The 26,406-nt window shown below is 45.4% G+C and overlaps 2 protein-coding genes across 11 annotated transcripts in view; one reads left to right on the forward strand and one right to left on the reverse strand.

The window, feature by feature from the left end:
• Numb (NUMB endocytic adaptor protein) overlaps positions 1-18,435 on the forward strand; it is a 118,560-nt gene extending 100,125 nt beyond the window's left edge. For 6 of the 8 annotated variants that reach the window (XM_052185470.1, XM_052185469.1, XM_052185475.1 and 3 more), the window contains 7 exons: positions 1,501-1,575; positions 4,410-4,550; positions 8,813-9,017; positions 10,930-11,223; positions 12,907-13,056; positions 15,302-15,448; positions 16,380-18,435. In XM_052185470.1, the coding sequence (XP_052041430.1) occupies positions 1,501-1,575; positions 4,410-4,550; positions 8,813-9,017; positions 10,930-11,223; positions 12,907-13,056; positions 15,302-15,448; positions 16,380-17,095 (1,728 nt within the window). In that variant the 3' untranslated portion in view covers positions 17,096-18,435. The remainder of the gene's footprint in view (positions 1-1,500; positions 1,576-4,409; positions 4,551-8,812; positions 9,018-10,929; positions 11,224-12,906; positions 13,057-15,301; positions 15,449-16,379) is intronic. The other 2 variants (XM_052185476.1, XM_052185477.1) reach the window with 1 other exon arrangement.
• Papln (papilin, proteoglycan like sulfated glycoprotein) overlaps positions 17,406-26,406 on the reverse strand; it is a 34,920-nt gene continuing 25,919 nt past the window's right edge. For all 3 annotated transcript variants that reach the window (XM_052185468.1, XM_052185467.1, XM_052185466.1), the window contains 4 exons: positions 25,903-26,030; positions 25,690-25,798; positions 23,560-23,726; positions 17,406-20,510 (listed from right to left, as the gene is read on the reverse strand). In XM_052185468.1, coding sequence (XP_052041428.1) covers positions 20,335-20,510; positions 23,560-23,726; positions 25,690-25,798; positions 25,903-26,030 — 580 coding nt within the window. In that variant the 3' untranslated portion in view covers positions 17,406-20,334. The remainder of the gene's footprint in view (positions 20,511-23,559; positions 23,727-25,689; positions 25,799-25,902; positions 26,031-26,406) is intronic.

Genomic DNA, 26,406 nt, shown 5'->3' on the forward strand with positions numbered 1-26,406 from the left:
CTGAGATATTTTCAGGACCCCAGACTTCTGTGCCATCTGCCTTGATGGTGTGTGTTCTTGGACTATTGCTTTTCAGTGCTCTGTGAGGCAGCCTTGTATTTGCAGTGGCTAAAAAGTTTCAGACGCTCACCCAGTATGTGGCCGTGGCAGTGGCGCTGACAAGCCTGGAAGTGCGTCCTAGCGGCTTTTTAAACTAAGAGCGCACTTCCACTACCAGGATTCCTTGACTTGGGAACAAGAAAGGAGAGTAGCAGTTCGTTGTTCCTTGTCCTCCTAGAAGCTGCTGTTCCAAAGTTAGCACCGGATTCCCCTTGGTCTGTACTTGTATGACAGTCGGATATCCACCCTCAACCTTTATTTGCTTTAATTTACTTATATTCACAGGCAAGTTAAGAAAGGACATCAAGTACCATTGCATTCCCTCAAAAAAGAAAGAAATTATCAGCTTGTCCAAAGTGACTCTTGTTTACCACCCACAAAACAAAAAACAAACAAAACAAAAAAGCAGTGGTGGTGCATGCTTTTAATCCCAGCACTCAGGAGGCAGAGGCAGACAGATCTCTGAGTTTAAGGCCAGTCTGCTGTATGCAGTAAGGTCCAGGACAGCCAGGGCTGCACAGGGAAACCCTGTCTCAAAAAATAAACAAGTAAAACCAACCCTTATCTTAACTATAATTTTTACATCTTCCTGTGCCCTCAGAATGTTTTCCTGCATGTAATGTCAAATTAAAAACTTGGGTAAATTGGGGCTGGAGCAGTGGCTCAGCAGTTAATGAGTTCAATTCCCAGCACCCACATGACTGTTCACAACTGTCTATAACACTTATCCCAGGAGATCTGATTCCCTTTTCTGGTGTGCAGTTATACATGCAGACAATCCTTATACATAAAACACATAAATAATTATCTTTTAAAAATCTAAGTTAAATCATTATTAATCTTGGGGGTATAAATAATTTTTAAGGATTGTTCATAGAATAATTACAGTTCTTTGCCATTTTTAACTAAAAATTTCAGGTAACAAAGGGTCACACCAGTTTTCAGAGGATAACAGAATGATTCAGAGCAGATTGAGATTTATCCATCACTCTCTGTACCTGCAGGTCTCCTTGTGGTGTAACTCCTTATGTATTTATAATTATCAGACTCTTAGTTTTCTCAACTGAGTTTTTAAATAGGTGAAGACTCTAGTTGTGAGTTCTTTGCCTTTTCTAGAATGTGTTACCTTGGTTTTACTTTTATCTGTCTCTTCTCCCTTGCTTAGTTTATCTTATGACTTTGTATCGTATTTCTGAAGTGATAGCTTTGGCTTGTTTTTTTTCATGACTGTTTCTGCAGTTTGGGTTTGGTATCTATCTGGCTTTGGCCATTCGTCCTGAAGCTGGACTTCCTCTCTCCTTGTGACTTTCTGGAAGATGGAAATCTGTATTTTCTGAGTTTCATTTTCTTTTTAATATTATGTATGTATATGTCTCCTCCCTACCCCTTCTCTTTTACAAGACGGGAAAGAAAGCAGTGAAGGCCGTTCTATGGGTGTCAGCAGATGGGCTCAGAGTTGTGGATGAGAAAACTAAGGTAAGGGCTTGTGAGTTTAAGTGCTACTTCTCTTGTGATTTATCTCTAGTGATAAAATGTCATTAAGTGTTGTAGTAGCTCTATAATATCCTGCCTCTGTGTCCAAAGTGCAGCCTTTGAGAGACTGTTTTAATGTCCAGGAAACTAATTTAGTAACTCATTTACTTTATGAACATAATCTCTCAGCATTTTGTTCTACATGATGTAGCATATTTTATGTACCAAGCATTAATGTTTAATGCTAAGATATGAGTTCTATTTCTGTTCTGTGTTTACTTTTTTTCAGGTTCTTGACTATAAAAGGTGATGTACCTTTACTGTAATTCTTTTTATATGACAGGCCCCATGTTAAATTCACACTTGTTCCTTAAGGAAGCGTCTTAGAGAGGGCTAAATGGTCAGCTGTTGAGAGCTCCAGGAATTCGAGGGGGGACATGCTCAACATAAGAGACAGACAGAGACAGAACCGGGGAGGGAGGGGCAAGGTTAGCTGTAGAGTCATGAGGTTTTCCAGGTAGCACTCTGCATTTGAGAGAAAGGGGACCCTAAACACCCAAGATATGTATGGGCAATTAATCATTAATAAATTTTCTTAAGACTAAAGTCAAGAAATGCTCTTTAACCAGAAGTTAATTTGGATAAAGTTATGTGAATCAACAACAGGTATGACAAGCCATTTAATGATTCTTAAATGGCTTAATATAGTGACATTTCAAACCTTTGACCTTTTTTAAGCTAAAAATATTTATAGGCTTTAAAACATTTTTTTTTTTTTGGTTTTTTGTTGTTGTTGTTTGGTGTGTGTGTGTGTGTGTGTGGCTTTTTGTTTGTTTGTTTGTCTGTTTATTTTTTCGAGACAGGGTTTCTCTGTGTAGCCCTGGCTGTCCTGGAACTCACTCTGTAGACCAGGCTGGCCTCGAACTCAGAAATCCGCCTGCCTCTGCCTCCCAGAATGCTGGGATTATAGGCGTGTGCCACCACCGCCCAACTAATTTAACACAGTTTTAAGCAGTAGAGATTTTAAGTATATTTTTAAACCTGTATCCTTTTAATACATTTTTTGGATGAAATTTATTTTTGAAAATAATGTGGTGGGGCGGGAGAGATGGCTTAGTCATTAAAAGCACTGACTATTCTTCCAGAGGTCCTGAGTTCAATTTACAGTAACCCCATGGTAGCTCACAACCATCCCTACTGGGATCTGGTGCCCTCTTTCTTCTGGTGTGTCTGAAGACAGCTACAGTGTACGCATATACATAAATAAATAAATTTTAAGAAAGGAAGGAACAAGGAAAGAAGGAAAGAAGGAAGGAAAGAGTCGGTCTTGCTGAGTTTGATCTAGCAATTCCCCTGTGTCAGCCTCCCTAGTGCTGGGATAACAGGCTTGTTGCCACCACAGCAAGCCAATTTGTCATTCTTATGGCAATGTATTTGATTTTCACTGTAATTGGAAACTGATTTGCCCTCTGGTGGCTACTTTTTTAGAAGCTACATTTATGAATTTCGTTCTTTCCATGTTGACTGATAAGTTACTGGAGGGTAGATTAGTTGAGCTGAGGATGGGAGGGGGATGGTCTCTCTGTGTAGCCCAGTCTCATCTTGAGTTCACTATGCAGCAATGCAGTTTGACCTTGAATGTGCATCAGTTCTCTTGGCCTAGCCTCCCAAGTTCTGGGATTCAGGCATGGGCCACCATGTGCACCATAATTGGCATAATTTTCCCACCTTTATATTTTACCTATTATCCAGGATTAATACAGTGTTAGAATTAGTGACACTGCTTGTGACAAGATCATGCCATGATCTGCACAAATTAGTATAGATATAAAAGTCATAACTTTGGGTCCCTAACCTTTCTTTGAGCAAGAAACTATGTTGTGATGATGCCCCATTCTCTAGCATATGAAGAAATAGAAACTGTGATTCATTCTCACAGAGAAAGTAGAGACCCAACCCCGAAATAATCTAGCACAAGCAGACAGAACCTGTAAAGTGGACATTAAAATCACACTGAGGGATTTGAAAGAAAAAATGCTACTGTTGAATAAACAGCTAGATAATCTCAGAAGTTCTGGGAAAAAAGCAAATAAAAATTTTAGGGCTGTGCATGGTGATATGTGCCATTAATCTCAGCTCGGGAGTCAGAGCCAGAAGGATCTCTTAAGTTCCAGGACACCTATAGCTACACAGTGAGTCTAAAGAAAATAAAAGGAAAGAAAAAAGGAAAGAAAAGAAGAAATAAATCAGAATAAGAGAAAACTCTACATATTAAAAATAGAATACTTGAACTAAAAAATTTCTACTGATGCCAGGCAGTGGTGGTGACATGCCTTTAATCCCAGCACATGGGAGGCAGAGGCAGGCGGATTTCTGAGTTCGAGGCCAGCCTGGTCTACAGAGTGAGTTCCAGGACAGCCAGGGCTACACAGAGAAACCCTATCTACTGGATAGAGATATAGTTATTTGAAAGGAAGAAGTATAGAATAATATGTATCCTCATTCTAATTTGTATAATATATAATGGGAACTCACTATTGTATGTTTTTGCTCTATTTGCAAATAAACCAAGAGGATTTAAGCATTTGTTTATGTATGCATATTGTCAATGAACATGGCAACTGCTGTGGAAGAGCTCCGAACTAGAACCAACTGACAAATCCATCCTTGAGAATATGGAGATCAAGTTAGGGAACTATTTGAGCCAAGTGATGCTTCCTAATCAGGTTGCAACCTGTGTAGGGATTCTGCATTGCCACATGAATATCTATGCTGCTTCTGAGAAGACCAGATAACCTCATAAGCCTTTTCTTGCTTTCTGTGTGTCCATTTTCTAGGACCTCATAGTTGACCAGACAATAGAAAAAGTTTCTTTCTGCGCCCCAGATAGGAACTTTGATAGAGCCTTTTCTTACATATGTCGAGATGGCACCACTCGGAGATGGATCTGTCATTGCTTCATGGCTGTCAAAGACACGGTGAGTCCAGCATGGCATATGCCGTCATGAGGATTCTAGCTGAGCTGCTTTCAGCTAGTGTTGGCAAAGCAGTTCCCATTACATTTTTAATAAGAACGTGATGCTTTGTTGTAAGAGTCTATTCAAATAATTCTCAAGCTTGCTTTGAGCCTATGAGCTAGAAATCAGAATGCAAAGCCATTGCCTAAGATCTCAAGCCAATAAAGTGAAGCAGAGATGCCTTGGTGAGCTCATTGACTGATACCCTGGTTCATTCCCCAACATCAGAGAGAGAGACTGGAGGCAGGGACACGAGATGACACAGATACAACATGTCACCATATTGCTCAGCTTTTTGAGTTGGAGCTTTTCATCAGTAAAGTGTTTACAGAGTTTGTTGGGGTTTGTTTTTGGTTTTGTTTTGTTTTATAAGACTGGAGTTTATAACCAGGCAGTGGGAGCGCACACCTTTGATACCAGCACTTGAGAGGCAGAGGCAAGCAGATCTTTGTGAGTTGAAGGGCATCCTGTTCTACAGTTTCAGGGCACCGGGACTACACAAGAGAAATTCTGTCTTGAAAAGAAAAAACAAGCAAACAAAAAAGAGTAGATTTTATGTTTTTTTGATTAGCCAAGTTTGATTCCCAGTACCCATATAGAAAGGATCATGATCCCCTGTAACTCCAGCTTTAGGAGATTCAATGCCTCTGGCCTATTTAGACACCAACTACACTCATATGCACATAGCACAACATAAAGGAAGTAAGGATTGGACTATGATAGAAATTAATGCATAGAAATAGATCTTTATTTTGAGACAAAGTCTCCTCGCTCTACAGTCCAAACTAACTTAAAACTTCTTTTTCTACTTCAGCCACACTAAGTACTGAAATGATAGGCCTTGTACCTGATGGAGATTTATTTATATTTATTTATATTTACTTCTCTTTTTTGTGGTGCTGGAGATCAAACCCCAGGCCTTGTACCTTCACCAATGGCTGTTCCTGGCCTCTCACAGTGCCAAGCCTCAGCTGATCTCCATGACCCCTTCATGCCTTCAAAACCAGTACCATCTGAATGACTCTGACACAGTACCATGTCCAGCTGCAGCACAAGCTCTGTCTCTAACACACAACTTCATTGTGCTCTCAGGACATTTTATCTCAGCGACACTGACCTCTTCTTCGTCTTCTTTTTTTTTTTTTTCCATGAAACTGATGGTCTATATTCATTTAATCCATAGGAAATATACACAAACTTATTAGGATTATAAAAAATACATGATAAAACTATACATATTTGGTGTAAACTCAATGCATGGTAACAGAACAACCCCCACAGGTCTCTCTGAATCATTGCTAATTTCTTGGCTTCAGCTAAGCCGCATCATTTGTTCCAGTGATTCCTTCTATTCTTGAATTTAAAGCCAGGGCCATGTGGTTGAAGCTGCCAAATTCTGCTGCTTGCTGGGACTGGAACGTGGCCCCTTGTTCATTTGCAAACATATAAACAATAAGTTTATCTCGGTTGGATTTTGCCCCAAGGTCACCACTCCCTTAATTCCATTTACTATCCTTTAACACAGGATTTAGCTCCATTCCACTTCTTGGTGCCCCTTTAATCTTTGAACCATATATTTTGTATTTTTCCTTTCTAAGCTTTCTATGCTTGATCAAAATGCTCCATGTTGTCATAAGACTGAACCACAGGACAGAGTCTATGCTAGGCTTTTTTTGAGACTTCTTTGTCGAAGAAATTAATCTGAATCTCTTCACCTTGGCTTTAGGCAGACTCTTCAGACAAGGGCAAAGCAGCCATAGTCTTCACCAAAATATCACAAGAACATGCTCTAGGCAACATATTAAAATTCTTCTCCTCTGAAACTTCTGAGTCAGGCCCCACAGTTCAAATCACCTTCAGTACACTATCTGCCATGTTCCTACTTGTATGGCCCATCAAGCCCCACCTAAAGCATCCCACTGCTTTCCTAATCCAAAATTCCAAAATCTACATTCCTCTGAACAAAAGCATGTTCAGGACTATCACAACAATATTCTAGTCCCTGGTACCAACTTCTCTCTTAGTTAGTTAGGGTTTATTGCTGTGACGAGACACCATGACCAAGACAACTCTTTAATTGGGCAACTCTTTAATAAAAGACATTTAATTGGGGTTGGCTTATCATCATGACAGAAAGCATCACGGCAGGCAAGCAGACAGACATGGTGCTGGAGGAGGTACTGAGCGTTCTACATCTTGATCCAAAGGCAGCCAGGAGGAGACTGTCTTCTTTAGGCAGCCAGGAGGAAGGTCTGGATCACAATGGCCAGACTTGAGCACATATAACGTGTGTGTGTGTGTGTGTGTGTGTGTGTGTGTGTGTGTGTGTGTGTGTATGTATGTATGTATGTATGTATAGGAGACCTCAAAATCCCACCTCCACAGTGACACAGTTCCTCTAACAAAGTTACACCTCCTCTAATAAGATTGCATCTCCAATAGTGTCACTTCCCATGGGCCAAGCGTATTCAGACTACCACAGAAGGCGTGAGGGGAAGGCTACTGCTGCCAACATTAGAAAAGTGAAAAAGCAAGGCTTTCCTAGTCCCTTTGTTTGTTTGTTTGTTCTGAGTGTGTAGCACTGGCTGTCCTGGAACTCACTATCAGACTGGCCTCTAACTCACAGAGCTCTGCCATCCTCTGCCTCCTGAGTGCCAGGGTTAAAGGCATGCCCACTAGGCTTAGCACTTGAGTCCCCTTATAAACCAGAGTTTTGAAGTTTGTAAACCCTCCATCCCTGACTTGTTGTCAGTGTAGTCAAGCTCCTGAGATTCCTTCCTCTCCAGTGGAGTTTTAGAATTATCTGGCAAGTATTCTTGCTGTTCCCCTTTTAAAAAGCACCTCAAGAGCTGGAAAAATGGCTCAGTAATGAAAAGCACATATTGCTTTTGCAGAGAACCCCCCCAACCCTACCCTGAGTTCTGTCCCCAGCACCCAAGTCAAGTGTAACCATTCTTAGTAGTTTGTGGATTCTTTCTTCTTCTACCCTTCTCTACCCCCTTTCTAACGTTTCAATCCCCTAACAGTAGATAGGAGAGGAAAAAAAGGACATAGGGGAAAGGGGGTGATGCTATTGATAGACTACTTCCTGCTGGTTAGGGGTGTCGAGTTCCTTGGGGTACGTTTGGTCTTTGCCATCATGATACCTAATTTCTTCTTTGCACACAGCTACTTAACAAACCACAACCAACAGCCACCAACCAACAGTCTACCTCCCAGGGCTCTAGCGTTTATGTACCCTTTGAAAAGTCCCCAGAATTCCAAATGCCACACAGTTACAGAAGCTGTTTGCAGCTGGCAAAATCACCACCCTGCTAGAGCATGAGGTAAATCATAGTCATCTGCTGTGGACAATTTGAGGCAGGCCCATATCCCACACCTGGGATTAAAAGAAAAGCACATTCCTGTTCTCTCTCTCTCTCTCTCTCTCTCTCTCTCTCTCTCTCTCTCTCTCTCTTCCCCCTAGCGCCCCCCCCCCCCGTGTGGGTGTGGGTGTGGGTGTGTGTGTTTAAAGAAGCCAATATTCTCACTTCAGTGAAGCCTCTCACAACCTCCTGAAATTTCAGCTCCAGAGTGATTCAACACGTCTGGCCTTTAAGGAAATCTGTATTCACATGTGCGCAAATACACATACACACACACACACACACACAGAGAGAGAGAGAGAGAGAGAGAGAGAGAGAGAGAGAGAGAGAGAGAGAGAGAGAGAGAGTTAGTTAAAAAATAAAGGTAAATTGGAGGCTTGAATATAAAGACAGTAATTAGCAACAGCTGTGTTTGGTTTTTTGTTTGTTTGTTTTTGTATTTTGGGGGGTTTTTTTTTGGTTTTCGGTTTTTATCGAGACTGAATTTCAAATTAAATTGATCATGACTATTCATGCAACTAGGCTCTGGCTTAAATTAAATAGATAAAGCATTTTGTTTCACACTTTTCTAAAAGATTAAATCAGGCCAACAATAATAATGGGTTAAGTATAACAATTTCTTAGTATGTTCTCAGCACCAAGCTAACAATATTTTATATTCTCTGTATAGTCCTGGCTGTCCTGGAGCTCACTCTGTAGACCAGGCTGGCCTTGAACTCAGAAATCTGCGTGCTTCTGCCTCCCATAGTGCTGGGATTATAGGCATGCTCCACACACCGCCCGGCTAGCAGCTGTGTTTGTATGTAGTTATTTATGCTATAACTCTCTCATAGAGCTTTTAAAACCTGCTCTCTCCAGGGGGAAAGACTGAGCCATGCTGTGGGCTGTGCTTTTGCAGCCTGTTTAGAGCGTAAGCAGAAGCGGGAGAAGGAGTGTGGAGTCACTGCTACTTTTGACGCCAGTAGAACCACTTTTACAAGAGAAGGATCATTCCGTGTTACAACTGCCACTGAACAAGCCGAAAGAGAGGAGATCATGAAACAGTTGCAAGATGCCAAGAAAGGTACAGTGTGTTCTACTGTAATGTGTTTGTTTAATGCAGGTTTTCTCACCAGGTTTATATTTGAAGCTATCAGAGACAAGTGTCCTACAGACTGAAGGAACCCTTGGGATTGCAGAAGCTCAGTGATTGAGCATTCCTACACGTTCAAGGTCCTGGGTTCTATTGTTAGCATTCCCAATTCCTGCCCATGCCATACTCGAAGAGAGATTCCTTAACAATATGTGAAAACCTAAAACTTTTTTTTTCTCGAGACAGGGTTTCTCTGTGTAGCCCTGGCTGTCCTGGAACTCACTCTGTAGACCAGGCTGGCCTCAAACTCAGAAATCCACCTGCCTCTGCCTCCCAGAGTGCTGGGATTACAGGCGTGCACCACCCCCGCCTGGCACTCTATTCTTTTTTTATATAACCTTTAAATTTTAATTTTTATGTTATGGGAGTTTTGCCTGTGTGTATGTCTATGTGCCCCATGTATACCCTATACCTTCAGAGGCCAGAAAAAAGTGGTAGACTCCCTGGGACTGGAGGTACAGGTAGCGGTGACCCACGGTATGGGTGCTGGGAGCCCAGGTCCTTTGAAAGAGCAGCTAGTGTTCTTAATTACTGAGCCGTCTCTCCAGCTCCTCCACCTTATTCTTAAGGCAGAGTCTCTCAGTTCAATCCAGAGCTCACTGATTTGGATAGTCTAAGGTGGCTTGCTTGCTTCTAGGATTCCCCCTTGTCTCTTCTTTAGGGCTGGAATCCCACGTGAACCACCATGTGTAGGAGACATTCTCTTGGGTCCTGAGGATCCAAGCTCCAGGCCTCAGACTTTCAGAGAAAGCACCTCACTTGCTGAGCCATCTCCCCAGCCTCTGAACCACAGGTTTTTTTTTTTTTTTTTTTTTACTAGATTTACAGTACCAGATATGACCCTCCTCTTTTGGAAGGGGCCCCAAATCCAATTAGAAAGTACTTATTACCCTCACAATAGACTTTGCATTGTTGTACCAGTGGGCTCATCTTGCCTAGCCAGCTACTATTGCTGCTTGTAGGGTCCACACCTGGGTAACACTGTGTGACAGCTTCCCCCAGAAGCCTACATAACATCATGTGCTTTAAAGACTAGACAGCAGGAGGAAAGCCTCCAGCATCATTCTAACTTGATCTCTGTGACCTGGGCCAGATCATGTGTGTTTGGCAATAGAATTTTGCCACCCAGATGACTCATTCTTTTAATTTTCATTTTAAATTTGTACACATGGGGGGAAATATGTGATACGTATGTGCAGGTGCCTATGGAGTTGAGAAGAGAGTGTCTGAATCCCCTGGAGCTGGAGTTAGAGGAGGTTGTGAACCCCCTGATGTGAGTGCTGGGAATTCACTTAGATCCTCTGGAGAGCAGCACATTCTCTTCACCACTGGGTCATCTCTGCATTCCCCACACCATCATTCTCCTAAGGACCTTGCATGAGGACTTCATTGGAGCTGGGTTATTTGTGTTTTAAGATTATTTATTTACACTGGACAGTGGTGGAGCACTTGGAAGGCAGAGGCAGGCAGATCTCTATGAGTTCAATACCAGCCTGGTCTATAGAGGAAGTTCCAGGACAGCCAGGGCTACACAGAGAAACTTTGTCTTGAACCCCCTCCCCCCAATAAAAGATGTATTTACTTATTTTATGGGTTTCGATCCCATGGTAGGGTAGTGGTTATTGTTTGCTGTGAGGATTTATGTAGATGCTTGGAATTGTGTCTTAATAGGGGATAAAACAAGCAGGGTATTGTTAAACCATCATCTGTCGAATATATTAGATTTGAACATGGGAAAATGGATGAGTTGAATGTGAGGGCTTCTGAGCTCTCAGCTCTGTGAACTCAAGGTGTTTGAAGGTCACTGCTAAGGTCTAAGGTCTTTTTCTTTGGTTTTCTTGAGCTGAGACAGACAAGACAGTTGTTGGTCCATCAGTGGCTCCTGGCAGCACTGCCCCATCCCCATCCTCTCCCGCCTCTCCCACTGCGGACACTACTGCCTCTTTAGAGATGAGCAACCCTCACGCTATCCCACGCCGGCATGCACCGATTGAACAGCTTGCTCGCCAAGGCTCTTTTCGGGGATTTCCTGCTCTTAGCCAGAAGATGTCACCCTTTAAACGCCAGCTGTCCCTACGCATCAATGAGTTGCCTTCCACTATGCAGAGGAAGACTGATTTCCCAATGAAAAACACAGGTAATGTGCTCTAACTCCATCAGGAACAACACAAATTCTTCTAAATTAGTCACACCTGTCTCTGAAGCTGTTTTAGTGTGTGTCATTTCATATGAGAGCGAGCTAGGGCCATGAATAATTAATTTCTCTTCCACCAGTAGTGACAGAGCCACAATGGAATTTCTAGCCTGAGCCACAAGGTCTGGTTTGTCCTGATACAGATGTACTATCTCTCAGCTAGCCTATTTCCATACATAAAAGGTTTCAAATTTCCATTCTTTCTGTTCTCATAGAACCCCAGAGAATTAAATAGGTTTTAGAAACATTTACAGGTTAACAGCAGCACCGTCAAAGGAATGGAAGAAATAGGGAAGTGTTCCTTGTATTTGTGGGAGGTTGGCTTCATGGAGAAGAAACTCCAAATGGCTCCCTTATACTAATCTAAGGCCTGTTGTTGAGCAGAAGCAGGTGATCACTCATTTATTCATGCCGCTGTGTGTCTGCATGAAGTACAGCTCAGTGTTAGAGCTGGTTGGTGCTTTTACTGGCCCTGTTAGCCTTCCCTCTGAGACAGTCATGTTATCTCCATAACTGACCAGGAGGAAGCTCTGGCCCAGTGGGCACTTCTCCTGACAACACTGCAAATGCAGAGAAGACAGACCTGTGGGCAATAGAGCTAGGCCTAAAGAACAGTTAGAGTTAGGTGATCATGGCAAATCTTTTCAGCTTTCAGCACTTTCAAAACAGAAACTGTAGATGCTTCAAGTACCTTGTTGCAGTCTCCCTCTGGGGCAGATGAGGCACAAAACCTTTCTCTTTTCACAGATGAGCAAAGGTTCAGTACACATAAATTGTTTGCTCAGTAATGAGGAAATATTCTCAGAGCCCTGTCTTGCCTCCTCCCTCCCCTCTTGCCCCCAGAATCTCAAATTACTTGAACTCCAAACTCTAGGTCAAAGCAATCTTCCTGCTTGACTTTCCAGAATTAGTATTAAAGAGAGTGTTTAGCATTCTACATTTCAGTTCAGAAATTAATTTTATTTTAAAATTAAATTATATAATTAAATAATATTAAAACTTTAAATATGAGAGTGCCAGGCAATGGTGGCACAAGGCCTTTAATCCCAGCACTTGCAAGGCAGGGGCAGGCCAATCTCTGAGTTCAAGGCCAGCCTGGTCTACAAGACAAGCTCCAGAACAGCCAGAGCTGCAGAAAGACACACACACACCCCAAAAATGAAAAGAAAATGAGAATGGTAACATGCCCTAATTTATTCAGGGTAAAGCTTTTGTATCTAGACTTAACTCTATTTTTCTGGAAAAAAAATTGTTTATCAGCTCTAGAACTTGATTGGGTTGTAGCTTCTGGGAACTGGTTTGAAAGTCAAGTAGGTTGCAGAGATCTTCCAGAAAGACCCAGCTATACAAAAAGATTTACGTAAAAAACTCCACCAAATTCCCAGCTATGTCTCAAGAAGAAATAAATTTGGGATTTTCAGAGAAAGACGATCTCAGTACATGAGTTACTGATGTTTTCTACTTTCCTCTCTGAAAGTTGAGGTATTAACTTACTGAAGCTGATTGTGTTGCCTGACAGTTGAGGCTTGACTGCCTCTGCAAGGAAAGGTGTTAAATGGGAAATGGCCGTCTACGCTGTACTGTCATATTTCAGGACTCCAGAACCATTTCCTGTTTGCCTTGCAGTGCCCGAGGTAGAAGGAGAGGCCGAGAGCATCAGCTCCCTGTGCTCCCAGATCACCAGTGCCTTTAGCACGCCCTCGGAGGACCCCTTCTCCTCTGCTCCAATGACCAAACCAGTGACACTGGTGGCACCGCAGTCCCCTGTGTTACAAGGTGGGTGACCTCTGACCTCAGTTTTTCTCTTTAATAAAAACTCATCCTGTTAGCATGCTTCTCATGAACTAGAAGTTGGCATCCTGAGCTTGCTGCTGTCCCTCTTTCCCCATCAGCCACGTCTTTGGGCTTTTGCTCTCTTGTCTAAGCTGTCCACTTTTCATCATTGGGCATGAATACATCTGTCTCCGCATCCAAGAAAGTCTCTGTAGCCTCCATCCACTGCTTTATTCACCTCTTGACCTGTGGGACAGAACAGCCAGTCAGCTTTACAGAACACAGAACCAACAGCTGTCAGGATCAGTTAAGGCTCTGTGATTCTCCACCAAGAACAATTTTGCCCCCTCAGGGAAAATGTGGTATCATTGAATGGAGACATTTTGGGATTGTTATAGCAATCGAAGTACTGCCAAGCATCCTTCAATATGCAAGGCAGCACCTACAACAGATCATCATCCATGATCAATGGTCAATGACCAAATGTCAATGGTGTTAACATTGAGACCTAGACCTCTCTTCTCTCTCCTGAAAGAGATTCATAAAGTAGAAGCCTCTCTCCTGGCTCACTGGTTCATTTTGTGGTCTCTAAATTGGCCTTTGTGACAACAGAGTTACTTCAGGGTTGGAGTTAGTGCCATTCCCTCCCCAACCTCCAACATACTAAATTAAATTCCTAACTCACAGGTCAGTAAATAAGTGTCTCCTAATAACTGCCAATTCCCATTTCTTTTGAGAACTTTTCAAGTAGAAAGGGCTGTACTAAAAGTGCTATTACAAAAAAGGAAGCTGCCGTACCCCTTTGTTTTGCTTCTAGGTCTCAATCTTTTGACATAATGCTTATAATCATGTGTCCTTTATATCATCATGTAGATTTTCTTTTCATCTAACAGACATTTATAGTACTAGAAAAAAATAAGCTCAATATATTGGAACACTATCAGTGCTTGCCACAGTTGGAAATGCTCATGCGCTGTCTTATTTAATCCTCAAATAGTTCTTAAGGTAGACATTACAAAGAAGGAAAATGAGGCTGAGATAGGCTGAGTGAACTGCACAAGCTGTGCATCTGGGACTTAAATTCAGATCTTCCTGCCCCACTTATAGTTCACTGCCGACTGCTTGTGGGGCACTGGGTGTAGACCCTGAGCAGAGCATAGTCCTCTGTCTTTACAGGGCGCCCAGGCTCTAGCTGATGTAGTTTTGTTGTTTCATAGCCCCAGGTAAACACTGCTATCACCCTGAGTGTGGCTGTCCATCCTAAGGGAACGTCGTCCATGCTAGATATGACGGAAAGCCCGAGGACAGACTAGAGGCTGACAAAGGAAAGCTTTAGCTGGGTAAAGGAAATGTGGGAAGAAGTCAGCACACTGGATATTATGACTGTTACATGGCGAAAAGACAAAGATATAAAATTAATTTTGTAACAAATGACAAATGTATTAAAGTAAATGAGAACACAAACCACGTGTTTTTTTTTTTTTTTTAACCAGTTATACAGGCAAACTGTAGACCCCTCATTGATGGTCTCTGTTTCTGAAGCTTTAGTTGCCTGTGGTTAACTACTATCTCAAATCATTAAATAGAAAATTCCAGAAACAAAAAGTTCATGTTTTAAATAACTTTATTATAATATATTCTTACAGTAATTATTAGCCTCTCAGTGTACCAAGCTTACAAATTAAACTTTATCCTAGGTTTGAATGTATAGGTAAAAACACAGTATTATACCGGATGCTCTCCAGCTTTAGGCATCTGTAGAACACACTGGAACTCATTCCCTAATCCCAGACTTTTGAGACTTTTGAAAGAATTAAATTTGGTGTATATAAAATATTGTTAGCTTGGTGCTGAGAACATACTAAGAAATTGTTATACTTAACCCATTATTATTAATCTTTTAGAAAAGTGTGAAGCAAAATGCTTTGTCTACTTAATTTAAGCCAGAGCCTAGTTGCATGAATAGTCATGATCAATTTAATTTGAAATTGTATTTATTAGGCTTCATTCTGTCTCTCATCTACATATTTTCAAAGAACATCATTTGACTTCATCAGTGCAGTCATTTGATGCGATCTCCTTTTTGTCATGTGGTATGTGTACCCATGGCAGGATAGCATGATCATCCCCGAAGCAGCTGCTCTCTCTTGCCAGTTCCAATATTGCACACTGGCCTGACTGACCCCCTCTCATGTCGCTTGGACCCCTGCATGAATTAACTCCATCACTGTTGTCTGCTCCATTATAGCTAATGGTACTGACTCAGCCTTCCATGTGCTCACTGCTAAGCCAGCCAGTACTGCTCTAGCACCCGTAGCAATGCCTGTCCGTGAAACCAACCCTTGGGCACATGCCCCTGATGCTGCTAACAAGGAAATTGCAGCCATACATCCGGGTAAGGTGGCCACAGATGGTGAAATGGATTCTGGGAGCAAGTTCTTTAAAAATGGCCAGTTACCTAAATGAGGACTACTGTGAAAACTATATTCTTTCCTAGACAGAAGTGGCTGTGGGAAAAACTAGCTATAAAACTGGGACTAAAGGGATTAGATAGGATGTTCTCAGGACTGTGGAACTTGGCTACCATAAAATTCTAATAAGCCACTGGCTCCTGCCCCACCCCCACAATCCTTGTCACTGGATTTTTTTTTTTTTTTTTTTTTTTTTGTCACTGGATTTTAGTAACACGCAGCTGCCTATAGATAAAGGCACCCTGCATGGCAGGCTCATCTAAAGTGTCACAGAGTGGGCTCCCAGACCTTTCTGTATTTTTACTAGCTTTTCTGAGAGGTTTCGAGACATACTCTCACTGTATAACTCTGGCTGTCCTAGAACTCACTTTGTAGACCTGCACCTCTGAGTGCTGGGATTAGAAGAGTATACCACTACTGCTGGATTTTGGGGTATTTGGGGGGAGGTACAGTTTTTTAATTATTCATGTTTTTGGTTTTGCATTTTTAAGACAGAGCCTTGTTCAATTCTCCATCCACTTGCCTCAAACCCCTTGTTCTGGGCACACAGGCATGCCCCTTTGTGCCCAGCTCTTTGACCCATGGGGTAGTATAAGTCAGTTTCTCCACCGAGGATGTGCCATGGCAGTATGCCAGGTCTGCTACCTACAGTCAGCTGCCTTGGCTTAGGGCATCTGAGCCCCAGCATGCCTTAAGATGACATCTCATCCCAAAGCAGAGCTCCTAGGCTGGCGACCCTTTGGTCCCTCTGCCAGAACCACCAAGTGTCCCATCATGGGACATTTAGAGTCAGTCACATAACCAAGGTTACCAAGTGAGAAAGGCTTCTGACTCTTCCTCTCTCTCTGGTTCTAGGGACTGAGTGGGGTCAGTCGTCTGGTGCTGCCTCTCCGGGTCTCTTCCAGGCTGGTCACAGACGCACTCCCTCTGAGGCTGACCGTTGGTTAGAAGAAGTGTCAAAAAGTGTGCGGGCCCAGCAGCCGCAGGTCTCAGCTGCCCCTCTGCAGCCAGTTCTCCAGCCGCCTCCGCCCGCTGCTGTTGCCCCTCCAGCACCTCCTTTCCAAGGACAAGCATTCCTCACGTCTCCGCCTGTGCCAGTGGGTGTGGTCCCACCCCTACAACCAGCTTTTGTCCCTACCCAGTCGTACCCTGTGGCCAATGGAATGCCCTACCCAGCCTCTAATGTGCCTGTAGTGGGCATCACCCCATCTCAGATGGTAGCCAATGTGTTTGGCACTGCGGGCCATCCTCAGGCCACTCATCCACATCAGTCACCCAGCCTGGCCAAGCAGCAGACATTCCCTCAATATGAGACAAGTAGTGCTACCACCAGTCCCTTCTTTAAGCCTCCTGCTCAGCACCTCAATGGTTCTGCAGCTTTCAATGGTGTAGACAATGGTGGGTTAGCCTCAGGAAACAGGCATGCAGAAGTCCCTCCAGGCACCTACCCAGTGGATCCTTTCGAAGCTCAGTGGGCCGCACTAGAAAGCAAGTCCAAGCAGCGTACAAATCCCTCTCCTACCAACCCTTTCTCCAGTGACCTACAGAAGACGTTTGAAATAGAACTCTAGGCAGTCTCTGTGAGCGGGGTTTTCTGTACTTAGGCAAGGGCAGCGGGGGAAGACAAGGGGACTTTGCTTTCCAGATCAGCACACTTTTCACTACTCCCAGAAGTCCCAAGGAGCAAGTCCAAGCACAGTCCAGCGAGGGGGTGGCGTCCAAGCCTTCCTGGGAAGGACTGCCCTGCAGCTAGGCTAGAGACAGCAGGGAGATGCTGCCTTCTGGCCCCGCTCACCCTAACAAATCTCTGGCAACAGGCAGAAGATCTGAAGAGGAATCTGTATTCAAAGCACATTTACTGGAATATAAAACATAACAGGAAGCAAAACAAAACAATCTCCCTTTATTTTTCAGGCTGGTCACCCGTTCCTCCCAGTCCCGGGCTGTGTTAGCGCTGGATGGGGAACGGTGTGGCTAGGAGAAGCCAGGCAGGCCATGCTGCTGGGTTCACAGGAGGGCACGGCAGCAGCTGCCCAGTAGAGCTGTAGTCTGGGGATAAAGCTGAGCTTCCATTTTGAGTTACAGAATAAATATTATAAATATATATATATATATATATCAAAAAAAGCCAAAATCTTTATTTTTATGCACCTAGAATATTTTAAATAGTTCTCAATATTAAAAAGTTGTTCAAGTTGTAAGTAATCTTGCCAAAAGTGAGCGGGTTAGATATAAGAAATTGTACATAAGATTGATTTATCATTGATGCCTATTGAAGTAAAAAAGAGGAAGGGTTGGAAGTTGTAGGCAGGAGCCCTGGCTTGTTTGTGATCATTCATTGTTAACTAGCACATTGCAAAACAATCATCCTGATGACCAGTACAGTCACTAGGTAGTAACTTTAATAAGATGAACGAGCAGTGTTGTCCTGGTTTTAAACCTATGGTGAAATTCTAATGTCATCATTTTAATGGAATCAATCTACACTCTAGAGAATGTGTGTTGAATCTTTTATGTATCATTGCAATTTCCTTATGTTAATCCTTTGGCATTACAGTGAAAATGACATAATCTTATCCAGAAAAGGGAACACGGGCTATTGTGTTAGTTTGTAATGTGGGTCTTAATGGGTTCTGTCCTTGAAGTTTTGTTCCCACAAGTTTTACAGGGATGAGATCCTGATTTATGTGCTCTGTGTGTCTGTGTCCCCTTCTTACCCCACCATGAACAGAATGTCCCATGCCAGTTGCAGCTACTTGACCGTGGGTAACAACGTGAGATCCCATCTCATTTTTACTTTTGAACGTTGGCCTTACAATCAAATGTAAGTTATATATACATATATATATATTTGTACTGATGAGAATTTATAATCTGCTTTAACAAAAATAAATGTTCGTGGTAGAGCTTTTGCCCATGAAGGGCTGTTCTTATTTGCAAATGACTTTATAGTTCTGTTTTTGATCTAATTCTCTTTCTACTGCTCATTTCTAGCTTGTGACTATAAAATCTTTTGGGAGGATTAGTATATCCTTAAATTTCAGGGGTGTGACTGGGATCTTGATGCTTAGAATTTGATCTACAGCAATAGTATGGACTGCCAAGAAGCCAAAGTCTCTTAGCCCCAGCCCAGGGGTAGAGTGTGGCTGTGCATGAGGAAACAGGGTCTCACTATGTAGCCCTAGCTGGCCTTGAGCTACAAGCTCAAGATCCACCTAACTCTGTTTTTCAACTGCTGGGTTCAAAGGTGTGCGTGTGCCACTGTGCCTGACAGCACTGCTTCTCAGTCTTGGCTATATATTGGAATTACCTAAGGTGTAGCTCAGTGGAGCATGTTTTAAGCTTTCATGAGATCCCTCAGTGCACACACAGGCATGTTTACACATCACCTATAATATCCAGCCTATTCACAAGGCCAATTAAGTCAGAATATCAATGGGGAGACAGGAAGTTACCAAGCTGTGGTTTAGACTAAGGAGTTCCTTGTGTGCTCTGTGTAGAATGAGATTCAGCCCCTGACCAAGAGCAGTTTATCCCTCACCTCCCAATTTAGCCCCTACTCCCACCTGCAAACAGAAATGTCTGGCACCCAGATATTCCTTAGCTCTCTTTTTGAGCAAAATGGCCTGAGACAGCACTCACACATGAAGCTTTGAATTCCAGCCAGTGTCAGAACGTTGGTCCCATAGGGACCTATGTTACTAGACGCTCTTCCAGGAGTCAGAGAAGTTAGTGGGAAGAGCCCTGGAAGCTCAGTAAATCCAGGCCTGTTCCTTGAGCATTAAGAAATCAGAGATGCTAAAAGATGAAGGATGCCCTCCTGCAGCTCAGACTACTAAAATCCCTGCCTCTCTGTCATTGTCACATTGCTAATGCTGGGCTCTGTGCTTGTTTACTCTAAAACTGAATCACTCCAGCCCAGGCTGGCTCACACTGGCACTCCTGCATCAGCCTCCCAAGCACTGGGATTGTAGGCCTGCACCGCTGTCCCCAGCTGTCAGTATCTAGACTTCACAGCTCTGCTCTGTGTGTGCCTTCACCACTGAGCCATCTCACCAGCCCCAGCCACTGTGGATTTTTCTCTAGCAGAACAGATATGCTGCTCCACTTGTCCCTATATAAGGAAGCATGGCTCTCTGCTGCTGGGCTGTGTCGGGAGTGAACCTTCCCAGCCTGCCTCCAGGGACCCCTTCCCAGTTTTATTCACACACAGATTATCAGGCTATCAAGTGCTTCCCTGAGCATTACATTGTGAGCTCCACACAGTGATGGTGTGGAAGGCACCATGATGCTGCCTCGGAAGATGGAAAAGCCTGAGTGACTGCTCACCTCTGCCTGAGCAGCTACACTCCCATCACAGACATCCCACCGACTGGCTGGCTCTGCAGTGTGGTAAGTGGATCGATCCTCTGTGCAAAGTGAGCATCCCTCACCCAAATTCAAACGTGCTTTGAAACCCAGACAACTTTGAAGGCTGACATGACATTTGGATGTTTCAAGCTTCAGAAGTTTAGGTTAGGGATGCTCAATTAGTAAAGTCTATAAACACAAGTTTAAAACACCTTGGTTGAAAGCATTTTGGATAAAGGGTCCTCGATGCATCAGAAACTATAGAGGGACGGTGTAAGGCTCTTCCCAGCAGCCTGTGGTCATATCAGACAGATCCTGCTGAGCTCTCCAGGGAAGGCCAGCTAGCACTGGCAGCAGCTGGGGCTCAGCCCTGGACTTGTGAGAGGGGCAGTGTCTGCAAGCCATGTCTTACCATCCCTTCTCCCCAGCACACTCCCCAGAACTGGCGCCACAGCTAGCTTCATCCCTGCTGCCAGACAGGGTGGGCATTCGGCTGGAAGCGGGAGCAGCTGGCACAGCAGAAGCTGGAGTAATATTCATTGCCACAGAGCTGGGCCTGCAGGATCAATGCACAGTTGGCCAGCTCCGGCTGGTCGATGCAGTCCTTGCCTAGGTCCCTGGACTGTGTGGCTGGTGCTGCAGGACAAGGAGAGAAAGGGCTGGGGCGGCTCTCACTGCGGCCTCAACACGGGCCTTTGTGATCCTCATCTGTGGACTTGGCCCAGTGCGCAGCCCTTCCCAGACTCCCGAGTACTGACTCAACCGTCAAAGGGCTCTTCACGTTACCTTCCCACCCTACTGGCCAGAGCTGAAAAACCCTGTGACAGCTATATGGACCCAGATTGGCAGGAGGGACAAGTAGGGGGAGTCCTAGGAAGACTGAAAGCCCTCTTCCTGTTGCTGCTGGGTTCCTCCAACCTCCCCACCTTGCATCTGTCTCCTGTATCCCCACCTTTCCTGGTTTCCACCAGAGAAAATGATGAATCTTCAAAGCTCTAAGACTACACTGAGGCCAGAGCCCATGCGCTGCCACCCTCAACCTTCCTGGGAGTGTCCGGTGACTGTCAAGAGTTTGATTCTACTGCCTCATCCCGCAATTACCCCTCTTCTCTCCGCAGGCTGTCCCCACTGTCCCTTCTGTATCTCCATTTCCCTATTCCTTCAGAAGACACCATGAAAAGACCAGACCATGCAGAAACTTTGACACGCTTACCAGTGTAACCAGGGGACTGTGTCCCTGTGTGTGTGGTAGCAAACCCATGTGTGCACACTGTTTTTTCAAAGTCTGAAACTTTGATTCCAACTATCAGCTGCTGCAGCCCCAAGCTATCATGATAGGTACACCAGACAGGGCCTGTTTCTTTCTCTGTGAGATAGAGGGAAAAAAATCATCTGCCTCGCAGCGATGTCTACGGACTGTGCTGAGTTAGGGTGTGGAAAACAGCTGAGCCGTAATCTGCTTGGGAGGCTGAGGCAAACCACAGCTTGAGCCAGTCAGAGCAACTCAGTAAGACCCTAACTGAAGCTAAAACTACAAAAAAACAAAAGAGAAAGACATCTGGGGTTTAAGTTTGGTGGTAGAGTATATAGGGTGCACCCAGGACATGTAACAACCACAGCAAAAACCTGAGTGCTCCCTCTGCCTTGGCCCCACAGTTGTGTCCTCCCTCAGAAATGAGGCAGACAGAATGGGTAGCAGACCATCTTTGTCCCCAATATTTCCTGTTTACTCAACCCTTAGACAAAACAAGCTAGGGCGAGAAGAGCCTAAGCCACCACCCCGTGCTACCCACTCCAGTGCCACCAGTTGGCAGCATGAGACGCTTGCTGTGTGACACCGAGTGGGAGCATACATCTGCAGCCTGGTCAGTGGAAGGACTACAGGCAGGCAGGAAGGTGGACAGCTGGGGCTCTGGAGAGATGCCCCCAAAATACGGAGAGGTTGGCAACATGCAGCAGAGAACAATAGAGGTCTGTGGCCATGGGTGGGGTCTGGGTGATCTGCTTGGCAGCCACACACCACCAGAAGTCTAAAAGCAGCCTACTAGCCACCACTGTCAAACAAGCGTCCTAGTGTGATCCCTTGCTGTACACACATCTATGGCTAATCACAAATTGAACATCCAGAAACCCTTGAGCTGTTACGTATTGTGGTAGGTTTTGTTTGACTTGGCTTTTAAGTCAGGATATTGTCACTCGTATCCTGTGCAACCCAAGTGCTAGGATTCATAGGTGTGTGTCACCACACTCAGAGCCTCAGTCTCATAATGACTGTTCTCTTCACCATAGTAAATCTGCATTCTGGCATTTCCTGATTAGTTTGATTCCTGTATAGATAGGTGGGTGAAATTTTCTAGAAACGTCAAAGGTAGAAGTCCTACCATATGGGCCTTTCACCAGAGTGCTGTCACACAGGCACACAATTCCAACCGCGAGTCTCAGTATTGCAGAGCACTGGGCTGGGCCCTGGGGTCCCAGGGAGCTCAGGGAGTTCACCACGTGAGAAGCTTGATGTCAGTCTCACAAAGCAACATTTGAACACACAGCTTCAACCCCTGGCCAGTTCTCACTCAGCCCGGCATCCAAGGAAGGCAGCCAGGCCCTCCTATGGTGAGGGGCATGGCAACACTCAAGCACGTCAGGCAGCTTGGTGCTGCTGCTGCCAAGCCAGGGGCCCTTCCTCCAGGATCTCCAGGATGCACCTCAGGTTGTGAGAACTGGCTGCTTGGCTGGAGACTCTGAGCTGTTTGGTGCTCAGTCTCCCCCTGAAACTCTAAGACCTGTGGAGGGCACTGTGAGGGGCCCCTCCTGCCCTGTCACTTAAACACAGAGCCCCTACAAGGTTGACTATTAAACCCTCCTGATTCACCAGTTCTGAGATAGAGCTTAATAGAACAGGCATAGTAGCACCTAGTAAGCAGAGACAGGGAGATTAAAGTTGAGACCAGTGTTGGCTACATAGCAAGTTCAAGGCCAGCCTGGCCTACATAAGTAAAACCAGTCAAAATGCCTGGGTTTGATTCCCAGCTGGCCACAAATCTGCTGTGTGAACAGTGGGAACATCCTGGAGCTCTCTGGGGACCTGTCTCATAGAAAAGGAGGAGGATGACTGTAACCTCTGCTATATACTTAGATAATCAAAAACACACGTTTCCACCCCACAGCCATTTTTTATATAAATTGTTTTTTTAATTTTTATCTTTACAAACTATGTGATTTTGGAAAGGGCCAACAATGATCAAAGAATCTGTCCTATGCCTTCTCTTAAGAATGAGGTCTTTCACTTATATATTCTACATTATGTCACACTGCTGGGCTAGAGCCTAGGGCCTAGGCAAGAACTCTGCCCTGAGCCACAGCCCAGACCCACAGGGCCTTCTGCCACCCTGACTAGAATTTGTAGACTTTAGTGGTCCATCCACTGTAAACATTATCTTAGGAATAAAGCTAGTGACCTTGAACGACAGAACTCTGAACACTTATCTACATCTTCACCATGGCCTTAGATTGTGGGGTGGCCCCAGTAAAGTGGGGCTCTGGAGCCATAATAAACACCCACCCCTGCTACAATGCCAGAAACTGGAACAGGAGCACAGAGGAGAACGAGTGTCTTGGGTCACTAAGCCTGTGGCCCTCGGTGCTCACCGCCCTCAGGTCAGCAAAGCCCACGATGAGCCCTTCTCACCTGGGAGGGCCACCGTCACCTCGGTGCTGCGGCTTACAGCCTGGCTCCCACGGAAGGCACTGCATGTATAAGAGCCCTCGTCCCTGGGCCGCAAGTTGTGGATCACCAGTGTGCCATCTGGAGACTGGTGCACACGGTGGCCATCAGCCTGTATCGGCAGCCCGTTCCTGGAGGGGAGAGAACATCGGGAGAGCCATCCAGGGCCTGTGGAGACACGCCCTGAGAGGCCTGGGAGATGAGAAGGACATCAATCAGCCAAGGCTACTCCAGAGCTAACCTTCTCTCCCCATGAGGGCAGGCAGATGACACCTCGGGGAAGAGGGGACAGGTGCACTCAATTGGTAGGAGGACGTTAAAAGCCAGGTGGTATGACGCAGTGCATTTATCAGTGTCTTGGATCTACAAAGGAGCCCACTCCAGCTTGTCACTGACAAATACCAGGCCTGTGTCAGGGGGAAGGTCCAAGCACCTTCACAGCACAGGAGAGGATGCCAGCGTCCAGGGAGCCTCCCACAAGGACAAGGCAGCTGACACGAGGAGACAGCAGCAGGGCTAGCCAACAGAAGAGGACAGCGGAGATTTGGGAACTTGAAGACAAGCTGTCACAGCCAGAGCAAGAAGGCAGAGGAGTCAGCGGGACTCTTGGGTTCCTAACAAATGTTTAAGCAGGCAATGGGAGAGGCTGGGGCCTTGGGTGGAGCAGGAACCGGCTGGGGGTGGGGCAGAAGAAGGACAAGCAGGGAGCAGGTGCTGCCTCGCGGGAGAAGACCAAGTGTAGACACAGTGAAGGGTACAGGAGGTGGAGACAGGAAACCAGGCAGCTTGCTCACTGGGCGATGGTGGTTCTAGGGCCCACCTCCTCTCCCCAAGAGGGCAAATAAGTGACCAGGCCTCAGCTCACTGATGCCCTCAGTGAGGGAAGGAGTGAACAGTGAGATGAGGTGTGCAATCTGAGTAGCCTGTGAGATGTCAAATCTTGAGATCTGGAGCTGGAAAGCCCAGACCCGGAAGTGTATCATTTGTACCTGGGGAAGGGTACGTCTCTGAAGCTGCCCAGGTAACAGCTCTGAGGGCACTAGGGAAGCCATGGGATGCGAGTGTTTTGAGAAAAAGCAAGTGAACAATAGGACACCACCACCAATGAGGTAAAGACTGAGACCATTCTGTGGGGCAGGGAGGTGACTGATGGCTTCTCCAGTACAATGTCCCTTAGAGCAGGGGCTGGATGTAGATAAAGCAGTGATCAGTAGAGACAGAAAGATGTCCCCATACTTTCGGGGGGGGGGGGCTCTGTGAGCACTGAAGTTCCTGGCATCAAGGCCACCTAAGAGGCACCTGACCACCACTGTCACACACACACCCCCACCGTTGGCTACCTGTTACTCCTCCCAAGAGCATCCTTCCCCTGCTCCCTCCCTGACCTCTTCCCTGACTCTCTGATCCAAAGCCTGACTTTCCTTTATGCACAGTCAGCATCTGGAGGAAACCTGGGCCAGGGCCACCTCTCAGCTCACAGTGGACTGAGCCCGTGACCCCCAAATCTCCAGACACTAACCTAAGTTCTGATGGGATTTGGACCAGTTCACTGAAGTTGGGGCCGGAAAGATGGCTTGGCAATTAAGAACTCATTCTTGCAGAGGACCATGGTTTAGTTTCCAACATCTGCGTGGTGGCTCACAACCAACGATAACCAAGTTCCAGGAGACCTGACAGCCCCCCCTTTCCTCTTTCACCTCCATAGGCACCAGGCATGTATGTTGGCCCAGTATTTCAGTGATGCTAAGATTAAATTAGTGCTTGGTGTAGTAGCATACACCTTTAATCCTAACACTTGGGAGAAAGCATCAGGCAGATCTCTGAGTTCAAAGCCAGCCTGATCTATAGAGTGAGTTCCAGGCCAGCCAGAGCTACACAGTATGATTTGTCTCAGAAATACCAAAAGAAAAAAGAAAAGAAGCAGTAGCCCAGCCAGTAGAAAAACTGTCCTCTGGAGCTTTGTGGTATAGGAAGAGGCTGCTGCAGCCTCCAACCCTTGCCCTAGGCCTCAGAGCATGGCATAGGGGCAGTGGTGACAGTGACATTCCCGACAGTGAGACTGTCCTGACTCTACTGACTGGAATACTGCTTTACCTGGACCACCTGATGTTCACACTTTCTCCAGCCACCACACACAGAAGCCTGGCAGTGTCACCCTCTGCCACCGTCACAGCAGGAGGCAGGCCTGTGATTGTCAGCTCCCCTAGGCATGAGAAGACATTGTCAGTGGCTAGCCTGACCCCTCCACCACCTCTCACCACTTGACCTTAACGCCCACTGGCCCTCCACTCAAGACTTCCTCCTTACTCAGAACTCTGAGCTGCACCCAGCGCTGGTCTCGGTCCTGCCCATTAAAAGCAACACAGGTGTAGAAGCCACCATCTTCCACAGCTACTCTGCTGATGACCAGTGAGCCATCAGGCTGTACTTGGTGCCTGGGGACAAAACACAGTCATTTGTCTTTGACCCAAGTAGGGGCTGAGCTGGGATCAGGAGAGGCGGAGTGGGGAGGGGACTGAGCAGGCCCTACTGTTCAAAAATGTCTACCCATTTTTGGGTATGCCTCTGAGGGCCCACACAGTGCAGCTACCTGCACTTTGATAAGTCACTTGATGATACCTGCCTTTTAAACTCAGTAACACATCATTTCACATTTTCTGATTTATAAGCTATTTGGGGCCAGGGGTGGTGGCCTGTAGCCCCAGCACTCAGGGACTGACAAAGCAGGAGGATTGCCATGAGTGTTTCATACCAGCTTGGTATCCATAATGACTTCTATGCCAGCCTGAGCTACAGTGTGATCTCTGTGTC

Source organism: Apodemus sylvaticus, chromosome 6, assembly GCF_947179515.1.
Source record: "Apodemus sylvaticus chromosome 6, mApoSyl1.1, whole genome shotgun sequence".
In the NCBI taxonomy this organism is placed as follows: Eukaryota; Metazoa; Chordata; class Mammalia; order Rodentia; family Muridae; genus Apodemus; species Apodemus sylvaticus.